Source organism: Vipera ursinii (assembly GCF_947247035.1).
Source record: "Vipera ursinii genome assembly, chromosome: 2".
Taxonomy (NCBI): domain Eukaryota; kingdom Metazoa; phylum Chordata; class Lepidosauria; order Squamata; family Viperidae; genus Vipera; species Vipera ursinii.
The window spans coordinates 27,303,092-27,319,277 of NC_139513.1; the positions used below are offsets into that span (position 1 = coordinate 27,303,092).

At 44.3% G+C, this 16,186-nt stretch overlaps 1 protein-coding gene and 1 long non-coding RNA gene across 2 annotated transcripts in view; one reads left to right on the forward strand and one right to left on the reverse strand.

Moving 5' to 3' along the window:
• The window catches only part of LOC310636368, a 246,317-nt gene that overhangs the window by 144,753 nt on the left and 85,378 nt on the right, over positions 1 to 16,186 (forward strand). The gene's annotated exons all lie outside the window — the stretch shown is intronic.
• Positions 4,922 to 15,361, reverse strand: LOC310636357 (uncharacterized protein). Its single transcript, XM_083356113.1, has 3 exons — positions 15,292 to 15,361; positions 11,856 to 11,988; positions 4,922 to 8,896 (listed from the first exon to the last, which is right to left on the reverse strand). Exons 1-3 carry the CDS (start codon positions 15,348 to 15,350, stop codon positions 8,714 to 8,716), a joined length of 375 nt encoding a protein of 124 aa, XP_083212239.1. The 5' UTR covers positions 15,351 to 15,361; the 3' UTR covers positions 4,922 to 8,713.

Sequence of the window (16,186 nt, forward strand, 5' to 3'; positions counted from 1 at the left end):
TTTGTGGTCTCCTCAACTATTTTGGAACACAGACCCAGATCCAAAATGGGAGAGGAGTGGGGATGTGGAAGCAACAGTTATGTAACAACAATAATGAAAACGGAGAAGAAGAAAAAAAGAATCCCACCCTTGATGGTTGAGGTCCCACAAAGGAAATATCGGGCAGCAACTGTTTTGCTTAGAGAAAAGGGCAAAAAACATGGGGAAGAAAGAACATAGAATAATAGGGTTGGATTGGAAGAAGAAGAAGCCAGGAAGTTTTTCCCTGGCTTCCACAGAAAAGGCAGCCGCTTTTGCCTTGCAAAAATTATTAATCTTTTACTATCCAGCCTTTTTCTCTCCGTATTATGTTTTCTGAGTAATAAGGATTACTGTCCGTTAAAAAATACATTGTACTACCGGCACTGTTAGGGAGGTGGGAAACGGGACAGGAAGTAGAAAAACACTCAGCACAGGCTTAAGAGTTACTCTGCAGACACTGGAAGCAAGTTACGAGGATGAACCCCGGGCTCAAATCGTTCAAATCCGAAACACTTATTTGCGCATACATGCCGTAGAAAACGGAACAGCCCACGAAAGAGAGGGAATTAAAGCAAAACAGGAAGGGCCAGGACACCGAGGCACCGATTCCCGGATCCTCCCTGAGACCGATCGGATATTTACAATAATTTCCAGCAAAGGAAGAGTTTGCAAAGCCATCACCTTGCAAGGGCCCGGGAAGCATTTCTTTCTCTCTCTCTCTCTCTCTCTCTTTTTTGGCAGCCGCTGCAACCCAGAGCTCCCGCTCCAGATGGCCGCAGAGGCAGGCGCGGAGTCCGCGGCGTGTGCTGCGCAACGCCCCCCTGGCCGCCCGCCCAGAGCTTGCACCCCGACCCGGCTCGGATCGCCTCAGGACCCAAGGCGGGTGGAAGCCTCAACCTCTCCTCCGGTTCCCCGCCGCCTCGCCCGCTCCTCCCTCCTTCCCATCGGGAGAAACTTTGGCACCGTGCAGCGGCCCCACAGCCCCGAGGGCTCCCGCCACCCGAGTTCTCCAGCAGCCTTCGGAGCAGCGGCCGATCCCCACGACGGGACGCGCGACGCTCACCTTTCCGGACTGCGCGGTCCTTCCGAACCCGGGCAAAGTCTCGGGGCGGCGGGTGGCGCTCCGGCTCTGCTCGGGAGCTCTCCCGGCTTTGCCGTGGCGATCCGGTTTCTCCGCCGCTCTCGGCGAGTCTCTCGGCATGGCGGGGCGGCAGGGGAGGAATAAAAAACCGCACAAACCCACACGCGTTCGCTCTCGCTCTCTCTCTCTCACACACACACACACACACACACAAACACACACACGCGCGCGCAAATCGGCGCTTAACTCTTCCTCCTCCAATGGCAGCGCGCTCGGGACAGCGGCCCGGTTTGCAAAGTCGGAGGCCCGGAAAAGGGCGGGCGCCGGCCCCCGGTTTAACAAACAGAAAGGCGCACACACACACACACGTTGCGGATCTGCTCTAGCGGTCGCTCTCCGGAAAGTTTGGACTTCATCGAGGCTTGGAATATTTCGTTCGTGGTGCAACTTAAGCCATTGCTATGGTTTTTTTTTTTAACGGAGGCGGGGTGGCAGGAATACTGAGTCCCGATAAGCATCCTTAGCTCCCAATGCTAGAGGTGTCAGTCAGTACAGGTGGGTTAGATCAGGGGTCGGCAACCTCGGCTCTTTTATGACTCGTGGACTTCAACTCCCAGAATTCCTGAGCCAGCTATGCTGGCTCAGGAATTCTGGGAGTTGAAGTCCACGAGTCATAAAAGAGCCGAGGTTGCCGACCCCTGGGTTTGATCAACTGTGGCGTTGGTTAGATTTGATTTCACACAGGACGCTAAGGCACACCGTGGCACATCTCGTGGGCTTTTAGCTTGTTATCTGAACCTGGCAGTTATGATGTCTAAACCACGATTTATTACTTAGTAACGCCAAGCCAGCCATGCACGAATGGTTGATTCATTGGTTAATCATGGCCGAGCAGATATGTATTCAGGATAAATTAAAAATTTTATTTCAAGTATTTTAACACAAAGTCAATCTACTTTGTCAGTGTATTTGCCTGCCTAAGTTTGATAGGATGTTTGGCTTGGCTGTTTGGCTTGGCCTGGCCTCTGAGATTGTTCCTCAGTTTTATGCCAATTTCCCCAAAGAGAGCATTTCACAGAATTTTAAATCTTTAATATTTAGCATATAGCGTCAATGTTTTACTTGGGCTAGCTTTCTCAATCTCAAATTCTCTGGACATCTTAGTCTACAGTCCTGATCTCCTGCTGGAGCAGGGGTCCCCAACACCTGGTCCGTGGACCTGTACCAGGCTGCGGCATGCCAGCAACCAAGCTGCCCAAATAAGCTAAGTCCCATCCACGAGATGCAGGCAGTACACAAAACCACCCACCCTCCGGTCCGAGGAAAAACCTTTCTCCATGTAACCGGTCCCTGGTGCCCCAAACGTTGGGGACCTCTGTGGTAGAGGTTTTGGGATACAAATGCAGCAGCTGTTGCCTCGGAATTGTATCCACAATAGCCCTGTACATCTGGAGAAGGCCAGGAATGAAATTGATTGAAGCTATACCTGTATCACTGGAGAAGGTACCAGTAGTTATATTGGGAAGAATTAATCGGTGAAAGGAAACTAGCAAAGAACACGATGGCTGAACACCATCAAAGCGCACAACACCCAGTGCACAGAAAAACTCAGTACAGGATTGGAAGATGTGGAGAGAACTGCCCTAGAGAACTGCTACTCACTACTATTATCATCCTGGCTGTATAGTTTCCCACTCACAAAATGTGAATTATGTTGTGCACGCAGCACTACATAATTTTACATGTCACATCAAATGATTCTCTACCTGGGGCACTATCTAATATTTGTCTCCATATGTGGATGTGTGCATGTGTCCGTATATGTGTGTACTCACACAGAAGGAATCTGCATTCTGCAGAAAGCTCTAAGAGGCAAGTCTGATATACAGCAGCTTATTTTGTTTGCTTCCAGAATTGTTGAGGGTTAATCATTTGTCTTTTGCTCATAATGCTGGATATAATTTTATTGCCATAATACTCAGCTATGAGTAATTCATTCACTCTGCCAGATGCTTCTAACCTGATTTTAAGCTGCAAACCTCTTAGCTACAACATCTTGTTCAATTTTGAGGTGTTACAATTTATCTCCCTCCTCATCTTATACTAAGATAATAAAAAATAAACCAAATGCAAAAAATAGAATCAGACTGACTTATTAAAGTCAATCAGTAAACAACAAAAACAAACCTAAGCAGAGCTTCTGAAATCTTTTACACTCTTTGAATGACCTAAATAAAATGATTAGCTGACAGTAGAACTGGAAGATCCAATGTATTTTCCATATATCATTAGTACAATTATTGTGATTCAGGTGGTGGTTTTTTCCACAATCCTGGTGCATGACCAGAACTATAGAGCTCTGTAGTTTATATTAATTTAATATTTTAATTTTTTGTTAGTTGCAAAGTCATGTCCGACCCATCGCAACCCCACGGACGACGTTCCTCCAGGCTTTCCTGTCCTCTACCATCTTCTGGAGTCCATTTAGGCTCACGCCTACTGCTTCAGTGACTCCATCCAGCCACCTCATTCTCTGTCTTGTCCCCTTCTTCCTTTGCCCTCAACCTTTTCCAGTATTAGGTTCTTCTCCAGTGAGTCCTTCCTTCTCATTAGGTGGCCAAAGTATTTGAGTTTTAGCTTCAGGATCTGGCCTTCTAAAGAGCAGTCAGGGTTGATCTCCTCTAGGACTGACCGGTTTGATCGCCTTGCAGTCCAAGGGACTCGCAGGAGTCTTCTCCAGCACCATAGTTCAAAGGCCTCAATTCTTTGGCGCTCAGCCTTCCTTATGGTCCAACTTTCACAGCCATACATTGCAACTGGGAAGACCATAGTCTTGACTATGCACTTTTGTTGGCAGGGTGATGTCTCTGCTTTTTAGTGTGCTGTCTAGATTTGCCATGGCTTTCCTCCCCAGGAGCAAGCGTCTTTTAATTTCTTGGCTGCAGTGATCTTGGAGCCCAGGAAAATAAAATCTGTCACTACCTCCATTTCTTCCCCATCTATTTGCCAGGAATTGAGACGGCCGGATGCCATGATCTTGGTTTTCTTAATGCTAAATTTCAAGCCAACTTTTGCACTCTCCTTCTTCACCTGCAACAAGAGGCTCTCTAGTTAATTTTAGACATGGCCAAAGGTCTTCAGCAGCAAATGCAGGGTAGCGGTGGACCTGTTATTTAATTTTTTTTTCCGAGGACTAGTCTCATATGGAGTAGGCAGCTCCTTAGGAGTGGTAGAGTATTCTGGCATGCTATCAAAAATCAGCCAGCACTTCAGTCAGGTTCTATATTTGGAACAGGGGAGGGGCCCATCCTGTCTTTCAGCCAGCCAACTATCTTGGGACCAATTCTGATGGATAGGTAAGGATGACAGCTTAGCCCACTGACCTCTCCAATGACATCACAAAAATTCCTGTTCTTCCTCTTTATACATGTCAATCTGCCATATATAGTTGGTTAGGACAACCTGTCACTAAGCGCGTTTTTGTCTGTCCTGATCCTGCCTAGGTCATCATCTCCACATAGGAAGACAAATGATCAAATATTAAAAATCCCATTACTTTCTAACTTTGCAGCTCCCCAATGGTGGACTGGCTCCATCTGTCACAATTTGACCTGTTGACAGAGATGAGCAACAGCCCGGAAACTAAATCACATTGAAGATGCACGATGAATTCAAAGCTATCATTGACCGCTGTACCTTAGCTTTAGCTCATAAAGCCATTCTGAGCACCATTTGTCCAAACAGTTGGTATTCTATTAGTTGCATCAGGTGAAGAAAATCTGAAGCTTGCCTACAAAAGAACACATAAAACACAACACCCACATCTACAAAATACTTTATTTCTAGGCTCTTTTCTTGGCTTAATTTTTGAACACAAACATGAAGCACAACGGGAGTTTACAAACATAAGGCCAACAGTGAACAAAAATAATACTCTTTCAACAGTGTCTAAATAAAGTTAAGATGTAGTTTAGTCGGAGTGTGTGCAAAGTTCAAGGACCTGCTCAAATAATATGTAATAAAAAATGAGCCCCCTGCAGGTTTCTGGAAGAAAAAAAAACCTTCCAATTACAATCTTGAAAACATTCTATACTTAATCCTTAATTTATCCCTTCCACCGTGATCATAATCTCCTAATCCTTTTAATCTGTGCATTGCTTGTGACAGAAAAGTAATTAAAAAAATAGGCTATACAGCAGCCCATTTTGGTACCAATAAAATGTTGATGGCTGACTTTATCTGGAATAAACGCTTTTTTAAAAAATTCAACAGCATTACAAAGTTGAGCTCTGCTTCTGGCATTTACAATCCAGGCAGACCTCCTTGCCATTTTGGAAAAGTGATTGGCTCGCCACTGTCTTTCTTCTTCTTTCCTCCAAAATTTCTTCCTCTCCTTCACCCCCCCCCCCCAGCATTTAAAAACAAAACAGCCTTTAAAAGAAGAAATCAGGTTGGGGAAGCCAATTCTTACTATCCCTTCTGCAAATGTAAAATAGTGGCTGAAAGAGATTCAAGGCTGTTAAGAGTTCACGTTCCTGGAATCTGAGGATCCCACCACCCACGGGGGTGGGGGGGTGGATTCAGGAGCGGAGCGGGACATATTCCCGATTACTTGTCAGCAACATTGAATTTTAGCCTTCCTATCGGGCCCTGGAGGGGGAGAGACTGGATGTTTAGGAGCAGGAGCAGCACTGCAAAGCCTGCAATCTCATCAAGCTCAAGAGCTTGAGAAGGAGGCCTAGGCAGGCCTGATTTCTATAGCAGGTGCAAAATGGGAGGTGCCGGTTGCTTAAATCCTTCAGTCTCGATGGCAACTGAATCTATAATTGAAGAGGAGGGACTTCAGGGAGAGCTGCTGCCATTCACTTCTCAGGAAGCAAAGGGGGACAGAGGGAGAAGGGGTGGGAACAGTAATTTAAGGGTTCTCAGAGTGGGGTGGGGGGGCGAATCCTGTTTTGCAAAGGCCAAGAAAGCCCTTACCTCAGGCCTCCACTTCACAATCTGCAGAATGCTCTGCTTTTAAAACCACTTCCAGCTGAGAGCCTTTTGCTACACACACACCCACACACCCTGCTTGGGAGTGATCCCAAACTGGCTTGAAATCCTGAGGAATTGGGGGCAGCCTTTCCGACCAATCCATTTTATTAAAAAAAGTTGAAGTTTTCATCAGCTCCGGCTCACCTCCTCAGATGCCACCAAAGACTTAACGTAGCTGTGATGCCTTAGCAGGCTAGAGTGAGCTTTATTTTTGGTGAGATCTTAGGCGTTTCAAAATATATACTAAATCAGTTATGAATGAAAAGCCAACCAATGGATCCTGCCACACGGATGTTAAAAGTGGAGTGCTTGAGGCTGACTGTCAAGGAAATGAGAAGAAAGAGTGAAATAAAATGTTCCAGTTGATCGGTTACTAAGCATCACAAATTAATCTTCAACAAGCTCGGTCTCTTTCAGGATATTTCAAGGCAGATGGTCACAGTCCCCCAGCACACCTGAGGCCTGGGTCAAAGGGGCCTGGTTCAGAAGATTATATAAATCTAAGCCAACTCCAGCCTCCAGAAAGACAGGTTTTGGATGAAGCTGTTAAGAACATCCGCCTAATTCCACTTTATTCTGTAACTCTTTGATGGCAAAAATAGAAGTGCTCCTAATCTTCAACATTTGTCACTAGTCACAGGATACCATTGCCAACTAGCCTGGCACTTACCTGACATTCACCATATGGGCACTGAAGCAGCTTACAAACGACACAGCAGATATGTTGCAGCAAAGAAGTGAAAATGTGCTACGGCATCCAGTAATGAACTCTTCAAAAATCTACCCAAGCTGTATTTTCCAACTGGATGAGCAGGGAATTCGTAGCCAGTCCTCTGCACCAAAACCCCCGTGTTTCTCCATCTGCGTATCTGAAGATTGTCATGTACACTAGTTAAGTTCTCTAAATTTAAAAGCCAACTGCCTTTTCCTTGTTGTCAATTTCTTGCTCTCCACGGACTAGATATGAACAGGGGGAAAAAACTGTACAGAAATGTACTGAATGGCTCTCTGGAGACCTGCAACAGAGAGCCTCTTACATCCCCTCAGCCTCACAGATCAAACCAAGAATCCTTTTAATTCTGCATCCAGCTATGGCTAAACAAATGCTTTTGAGAAATACACAACTGAAACAGGAAAGCAAAAGCTCCTTATGCTGTACTTTCACTCCACTATCTGGTGTTCAGAAATATATGAGCACAAAGAAACTACTTTGCTAAAATGAATAACAGCTGGTGCTTAAAATTATCTTTCCTTACATTTAACCTTCCTGAAAGAGTCATACTACTTTCTGCTACATGAGACCAGGTCTCTGCAAAAACAAAAAAGCTACCTAAAAGCCCAGGAAACGACAAGAACAGACTTGTGAAAAACAGTTTGCTTTTTGCTGAGCTCCAAGCAAATGACTCCTAACTCCCACTGCTGGGGAGGTTAAAGCTATTCTTTCCAGCAATACCTAAAATTCTGGGCTCATATTCAAAACAACAAACCAAATATTGCTCTCCTGCTTTGGGAAGAAGGAAGCTGTGAGCAAAGCATTCTCTATATAACAACACAATGAATTGATAGAAAAGAATATTTATAGTTCAGGGTTGAACTGTGGGGTTCTTGGTGCTCTCCTTGCTTGGCTGTTTTCTTGCAGACATTTCGTTACCAAACTAGGTAACCTCATCAGTACACTGACGACGTTGCCTTAGTTTGGTAGTGAAATGTCTGCAAGAAAACAACCCAGATCAGAGAACAGCTCAACCATGAGCTATAAATATTCTCAAAGACCTCGTACACAGTGAATTGGCAAAAGAATCAAGAAAAGGGAGGGGGTGGCTTTAAAAAAAAAGCTTTCTTAAGTAGAGAGCAGGAAGGGGGCTGGTTGTCAAGGAAGGACTGGGTCACCCTTCTCCAGCCAGTAAAATTACTCCCTATTTCTTTCAAAAGAGCTGGGTTCTTTCTGTCTGCAGATCAATGCTGGCAGAGAACAAAACTCAGATCAAATACTGGGAATCCAGCAGAGACATAAAGAATTTTGCAAGTGAAGGGATAGAAAACTAGCACACCCACAACCATCTAGGGCTTGTTGAACTCCCTGTTTGGCTCCCCTTGAAGCATAACTCTCAAGAGCTTGCTTAGCACAGGCATTATGTTTCAGGGTCAGAGGTCATCGTAGCCAAACCATCAGCAGCAACAGTTAAGAGACGATTTTAATGTTTGCCGAGAAAGGCTGGGTTACGGAACAGTTCTGAGTGCAGTTTGTGAGTGTGGTTAGCTGCTTCACTCATCCGTAGGGCAAGAAAATCCCCCCCATCTTAAGCGCTGAATAAATATTATAAATAAAAGACAGCTGCCTCTATTTAGATGCTCTGATCCAGGCAGCAACAGAGAAAACAGGCAGCATGTTTCCTTGCGTGGAGGCCCAGCTCTCTTTTCAAGGAGCTTCCAGCACAGAGCCCTCACCAGGAAGTTAAAACAAGAATATTGACTTCACTGGGAGGTAGACAAGCAGCGGCCAACTGGGAGATTTGGGTTCTTTGCTCCCCTTGCAGTACCACAAAGGGCTTTGGGACCGCTCAGCCAGCCCCGTTAGATGCAGGCCCCAACTCTAGACAAGTAGCTCTCATAATTCTCTTCACAGCGTTGTATGCAGTGGCAGAAATAGTTCACATCAGCAATGGCCTCCAGAAGGTCTGTCTGTACTAGGCAGATGTCATAGTGCTCCGAAGTAGGAACTGTCTGGGGAGTGTCACTTCCTTGCCCTAAGAATACCTGTTGGGCCAAGATAAGAAAGAAAGTCAGCATCCTTTAACTCACAAAGCAGAGGGGCCCAAGCGGACAAAGCAAAAAAGGAAATCCGCCATCCCTTTTTCAGTACTGTTTGATTTCTCTAAAGAGATACTAAATCTTAAACCCTCTTAGGAGGCTTTCCTCTGGAGAACGTGTCGGCCCAAATCCTCCTAAGTCGGAGCATCTGCTTTTCACAGGGCTTCTAACCCCACAACCTCCTTCTCAGCCACTAGCCACCATGACTAACCACTCAAGCGACAGAAGCAGGCAACGTCATTGTTGTTCTTATTAAAAGTAGTCCTTGACTTGCGACCGCAATTTCTGTGGCCAAGTGAGGTGGTTGTTAACTAAGTCACACTCAATTTTATGGCTTTTCTTTAACCCATGGTTGTTAAGCAAATCACTGCCATTGTTCAGTGAATCATCTGGTTGTTAAACAAATCTGGCTTCCCCCATTGACTTTGCTTGCCAGAAGATGGCTGGGAAAATGGTGATGACGTGAACTTAAATACATGCCTTATTTTTTATTACATGACCATGACAATGCAGCAATAGTCGTAAGTGCGAGGACTGGTTGTGAGTTACCCTTCTGAGTGCTGCTGTAACTCTGATCTGTCATTAAGCAAACGGTTGTAAGTTGAAGACTACCTGTATTATGCTCAAAAGATCACGAGGAATGTGGTGGGGGCATCACAAAGAAGATAGGACTGACATTTTTCAGCTTGGTTTTCATGGTGGGGGTCACTCTTTCATGTCTATAAGGAGTATGAACAATTATACTCCCAATTCTCAATTCTTGAGGGTTGCAAAAAGGTGGACTTGCACGGATCAGTAGCTTGACTGTTCTCAAACAGCAAGGACTGGTGAGGGAATGGAGTTCCCAAACACCATTCCTTTAAGTGTGGATGGCATTAGAAAGGGATGGATTCCAGCAGACAGCCTGGATGGTTGAATTTTTATCAGCCCAGATGAATTCTAGACAGGGATTGTGTAGGACTGACACTGCAATGCCTAGCAATAGAAGATTTGGAAACCTTGAGATATCCTCTTCTCCATCACTTACTCTACTGAAAAAATTCCCACTGCAAAGCACCAAAACACATAACATCTCCCGCCCGGCCCTGAACCTACCATACAAACAATAGTTCTCTCAAGCCAGCTTTGAAACTCACACACAGGCTGAATTACAGGTAGAGAAGATCACTCTGGAGCATGCTCAGATCTACTCACTAAGAGGGAAGAGCTGAGCTTGGGACGCGAGGGGAAAAAGCAAGGCCTTTTCAAAGGGATCAAGGCTGGCTCAGAGCTAGCAAAATTTTCCTGCCCTCCGACAACTGCAAGATCTGACCTGAAACCCGCAGGAGGAAAAAGGAGGGCATGGAATCCCAGGAGTCCTCTCTGCCCCCTTGCTTTCTAAATATAATATGACCTGAAGCTGACTGGCCGGGAAAGAAAAGGAACAACATCCAGTGGTGGGATTCAGCCGGTTTGCACCACTTCGGCAGAACCGGGAGCTCATTTTTTGTTGTCCAGGCCCAGAATGGACTTCCGGAAGCAGCATCCACACACAGAACCGGTTGTTCACCTATTTGAATCCCACCACTGGACAACATCCCCTTCTCTCTCCATCTCCCCTTCTTCCAAGACCACTCTGTAGGCTGAAGGCAGGGTAAAATGTTCCAGACAGGGCCCTTTGCCTCCTCCACCAAGACCTGAGTACAAGCGAGCCCAGAATTTATATTGCTAAAATGAGAATTTGGTGAAATGAGTTGTGCCCCATTTTACGGCTTTTGTCGCCCCAGTGGTTAAGTGAATCACTGCAGTTGTTAAATTAGTAACACCGTTGTTAAGTGAATCTGGCTTCCCCCTTGACTTTGCTTGTCAGAAAGTTGGAAAAAGAGGATCAAGTCACACACACACACACACACACACACACACCCAAGGACACAGCAACCGTCATAAAAATGAACTGGCTGTCAAGCATCTAAATGTAAATCACATAACCACGGGGACGCTGCGATGGTGGTAACTGTGAAAATGGTTGTAAGTCGCTTTTTTCAGTCCCGTTGTAACTTTGAACGCTCACTAAATGAACTGTTGTAAGCTGAGGACTACCTGTATTTACTGACCACCTTGAGTGTCCATTGTCGGGAAATGAAAAAGTCCCAGCCTCCACAAAGTAATTTTCCCTGCGCTGTGAGTGGCACCAAGGCTCAAAGAACCAATGTGATGGCTTGAATCCAACAAGAACCAATTAACCTTGCCTGCCGAGCTTTTCCTCCATCCCCTAGTTCAGGCAGCACGCACTCCCTCCCAGCTGCCTCCCTTTCCTAAGCAAAAGCTTTTAGGCCAATATAAAGAGCTGCTACGACGGCCTTTCTCTTTGGCTCTCCCAACTTCTTGGCTCTGGCAGCAAACTGCCTTTTAAGCACTCAGTATTGCAAAGGAGCTTTGGGCTGCGAAGAAGCAGGTTGCTGGGCTCCGGGATGTGGGGTGGGGGGAAATGGAAATGATTCACACCGAGGACAGAAGGAGCACACCGCAAGAATAGGCACCAAGCATCTGCTGTTCCACGCCAGCCACCATTTCTCCGCTAATCACCTGCAATTATGACAGGCGGCTGGCTTACCCATCTCTGCCACCTTTGGGACAGTTTAGAGAAAGAGAAATAGGCAATCCTTGCCAGCGAGGCAGAGGTGCTCTTAAAAGTAGTCAAGGCGACGGGTTTTTCTGCTGAAGGGTAGAATAAAGTGGAGGAATCACAATAGCGAGTCTCCACTGAGTGCACAAAACCTCCTGGGTGTCATCTCCGAAAGCGTAGCTTATTTGCCAGGATTGACAAAAAGGGGACTGCGGAATTATAATTAAAAGCTGTGAATGACCCACAAAAAGAATCTTCTATTAAAAACAGGACTGGAGCAACGCTTGTCCCTAACAATACCTGGGGATGGACAATGGTGTCGGAATCAGTCAGTCGGATATTGTCATCTATAAAGATATGCTGGACTCTGGGGTCCCGAGGATCAACCCAAATGGGCTTTCCACCTTGGCTGGAATAATTATTCTTAGCCCACCTGCAACACAAAAAGAGACACAATCTGTAGTGATCAGCTGAGACATGCATTCATTTTGCTCATTGTAGGAATGGAATAAAGGAGGGAAAGAGAGGAAATAATCCATGCAGGGCCATACCGGGTGGTCCCTTTTTTAATTAAAGTACCTGGACCTTTCCTCAATTTATTCTGTTTCTAAGATTCAGGGTTTCAGAGGATTTTGAGTATCATTTACTTATTACTTACCAACCAACAAACAAGGAAAATAATGGCTGGCAAGCTGATGGGACAGGAAGTGAACAGCCAATAAATTCAGACAAAAAGAAATATTGTGCTGAGGACCTATAGGGTCTAAATTTTGGCCACTGGAACTGTCCCTGTGTTTCTCAATCCTTTTGCAATGAGGTGGATAAACTCCCACGTTTCTGTGTAAAATAAGGGTAAAGGAACTAGATTCTGGTTTTCAAAACAAACAAAAGTATCCGGATACTGTAAGACTGGAGAAAAAAAACAGCTCTGCATATGAAATTTGTGTAAGCTTGCTTCTCTGTGCATCTAATCAGAGTTGTTTGTGCCCTTATAAAGGGTACTCAAGAAAAGAGAATCCTTCCTGTAAACAAACAAACAAATAAATTAACTGCTGTGGCAGCATCTGCTGAAGCCTCAGGCTGGCTCCAAAGGAACCTAGGAAGTCTTGTTCAGGGCAGGAGTTATTCAAAGCAAGAGCTACAAAGGGATGTAAGATCCCTGATATCCAGCCTTTAAATATTCTTAGCAAATACAGTCCAACATCTCTGAAAACATGCTGTACATCCTATTAAATACATCTTAGAACATTCCCTTAAATGTTCGGTTAAAACCTGCTTCCCTATCAGTTCTATCTATTGCTTCTGCCCTTTGAAGTATCAGAAGATAAGTCTATTTTACATTTTATATGGATAGGCATTCAGACATCCACCAAACAGAGTAAGATTTTTTTTCCTTCTCCTGAAACAGAATAAGCAAATATTCCTCTTAAGATTCAGTTTCTAGAATTCTCTCAATCTTGCAATCATTGTTCCCTGAGCATCATGCACCTCAAACCTTTTGAAATACCTTCAAAATTTCAGAGTACGTTGAATACTCTTACAACATGGGTACCAAGATGGGCGTGGGCAGTCACTGAATTGGAAGGCAGACAATTAAAAATGTTTCCTACCACGTTTCCTAGGATGCTGGCACCCCCAGCTTTCAATTTTTTGTGGGGTCGGGGCATCCAACCTCATTATTTTTTAAGAATATATACAACATCTCTATTGGGCTGAGAAGTCCTATTCCAATTTAGATTATAACTAAGGCTCCGTTTCCTCATATATTTATTCATTCATTAATTTAGACAAATATTTTAAAACTCAGGCATGAGAAGGGGTTTGGTAGACACAAAGGAAACTGCAAGTAGACAGGTGATGCTCACAAACGCTATACTGAAGATTATAGAAATAGAAATATGTACTGTTACTAAGTAGGTATACTAGAAATAGAAATACATATTGTGACTAAGCTAGGCTGAGATGATACCAAAGCTAGTTTTTCCAAATGAGAAATCAAAGCTACAAATAAGTTGTCTATGGAAATTCTCAGTCATCCAGGTGATGGCTGTCCCAAAGATGCTTTTTCAGGAGGCAACTGGACTTTCTGGTTTTTCTTTGAAGAGGTTTTGTTTCTCATCCAAGACGTTTCTTCAACTCTGAAGAAGCTTCTTGGATGAGAAGTGAAACCTCTTCAAAGAAACACCAGAAAGTCCAGTGGCCTCCTGAAAAAGCACTTTGGGGCTACAAATAAGTTAGACAGCATGACAAGGAAGCATAAGTTAGGTGAGACCTGGCTTGGTTTCCGATTGAATAGAGGTTGCATACCTCCAGGGCAAGATTAACTCACAAAAAACTCTTTAAGCTAAACTACTCCAACTCAGTGAGTCCAGGGGTAGGCAACCTTGGCTCTTTTATGCTGGCTCAGGAATTCTGGGAGTTGAAGTCCACGAGTCATAAAAGAGCCAAGGTTGCCTACCCCTGGCATAAGGTAAAGGTAAAGGTTCCCCCGCACATGCGTGCTAGTTGTTTCCAACTCTAGGGGCTGGTACTCATCTCCGTTTCAAAGCCGAAGAGCCAGCGCTTGTCCGAGGACGTCTCCGTGGTCATGTGGCTGGCATGACTAGACACCAAAGGCGCACGGAACGCTGTTACCTTCCCACCGTAGTGGTCCCTATTTTTCTACTTGCATTTTACGTGCTTTCGAACTGCTAGGTTGGCAGAAGCTGGGACGAGTAACAGGCGCTCACTCTGCTACGCGGCACTCAGGATTCGACCCGCCAAACTGCCGACCTTCTGATCGACAAGCTCAGCATCCTAACCCACTGAGCCACCGCGTCCCTTAAACCCCTGGCATAGTCATTGGAAAAAAATGTAAAACTTATCTAAAGGCTACCAGGATGGGAAAGGCCACTTCCTGTACCAGACTCAGCAGGTTATAGAAGCAAGAAAACCTCCTGCTTATAACTCCATATATCTTGGCTGAGGTCAGTCCATTAAATGCAAAGGAAAAAGGACACAAATCAAACTGTCAGAAAAAAAACCATGGAACCGGCGTTAGCAAATAAAAGGATAATCATTTTAGTATTAATGGCTTCCATAAGGCTGAAAATACACAATATTGGATTCTTTTTTTTTTTTACTGTGATACAAGAAGACTATTTTAAAAAGTCACTGGATAGTAATCTGATCATACAGGCACCAGTAATCCTCATTTAGCATAATTGGGACTGGCAACTCCGTTGCTAAGCACTGCAGTCACTAATGATGTCACGTGACCGTGATGAGCTGATGATGTCATTTCCCATTTGGTTATTGAGCAAATCACTGCCACCTCAGATGAGCACAACTTAACATTTTACTTCTGTGTTCTCCATTAACTCTACTTGTCTCAAGTTGGTTGGCAAACACAGAAATGACAATCACATGACTGCGGCATACTCCAGTGGTAAAAAAATGTGAGGATTGGTTGCAAGCTGTTTTTTTGTTTTTTATACTGTCATACAGGGCTTTTTTTCTCATAGAACTCTCAGAACGGAGTTCCGGCACCTTTTTTGGATGGAACCTTGTAGGGTAGGCAAGGCGGGTTGTATGACATGAGTTCCGGCACCTTTTTCTTTTACAAAAAAAGCACTGCTGTCATAACTTCAAACAGGGGCTAAAAAAGGCAGTCAGCAAGCAAGGACTACCTGCATTTGTTATTAAAAAGCCAATCACTGTAAATAAATGTAGGCCAACAAGAAAGCACACATCTCACCATTCAAAGTGGTCCTGGAAACCACTGATGCCTTCCCTGGAGCTGAAGTAGGCATACATTTTCCTGCACCCGTTATCGCTGGAGAGCTGCTCAGCTCCATGGCTTAGTGCTACTTTTTTCTTGCTGCAACGTATCCTTCCAAGTCTGGGATCTACAGGCAACTGCGGTAAAAATAACAAGTGAGGTAGAAGAAACATTATTCAAAGCACCAATTCTAGACTGCCTCAAACAGGCTGAGGTGACCAAAGTAGAGGGGAATTTAAGAACAGGGTCCAGAAAGAACAGAAAAAAGATCACCTCTCTAAATGGATAAAAGCTACGTTTGTATATGAAGAGATATTTGATAAGGGAATTTTATCACCGGTATTTAATCAGGCTTATATTACAGTTATGCCAAAAGCAGGTAATGATCAGTGTCCTCTGGTCTAAATGGATAAAACTGGTCTAAATGGATAAAAGCTACGTTTGTATATGAAGAGATATTTGATAAGGGAATTTTATCACCGGTATTTAATCAGGCTTATATTATTACAGTTATGCCAAAAGCAGGTAATGATCACGTTCAGTGTGCTCATTATCGTACAATCTCATTAACTGACGTTGATACAAAGATTTTTGACAGCAGTGCTAGCAAACCGATTACAGGAAGTGATGTTGTTTCTTATTAACAATGACCAAGCAGGATTTATAAAAACTGGGCAAGCAGCAGACAACTTGAGAGCAGTCGTAGATCTGATAGATTTGAATTAAAAATAAAGGTCGACTTGTAATTTTATCACTAGATGCTGAAATGTCTTTAATAAAATACAGAAACATTACAGCTTGCTGTAAAAATAATTTGCTTTGGAGTTCATAAAATAGACTATTATATGAATCGCCAATATCTAAAGTGAAG

Bases quoted from the DNA above. Each gene is read 5' to 3' on its own strand.
- LOC310636357 (XM_083356113.1), bottom strand. From the start codon at position 15,350: ATGTATGCCTACTTCAGCTCCAGGGAAGGCATCAGTGGTTTCCAGGAC. The intron at 11,989-15,291 runs GTGAGATGTGTG...TTTGTGTTGCAG, and splicing joins TTCCAGGACCACTTTGAATG to GTGGGCTAAGAATAATTATT. The intron at 8,897-11,855 runs GTATTGTTAGGG...TTGGCCCAACAG, and splicing joins ACACCATTGTCCATCCCCAG to GTATTCTTAGGGCAAGGAAG.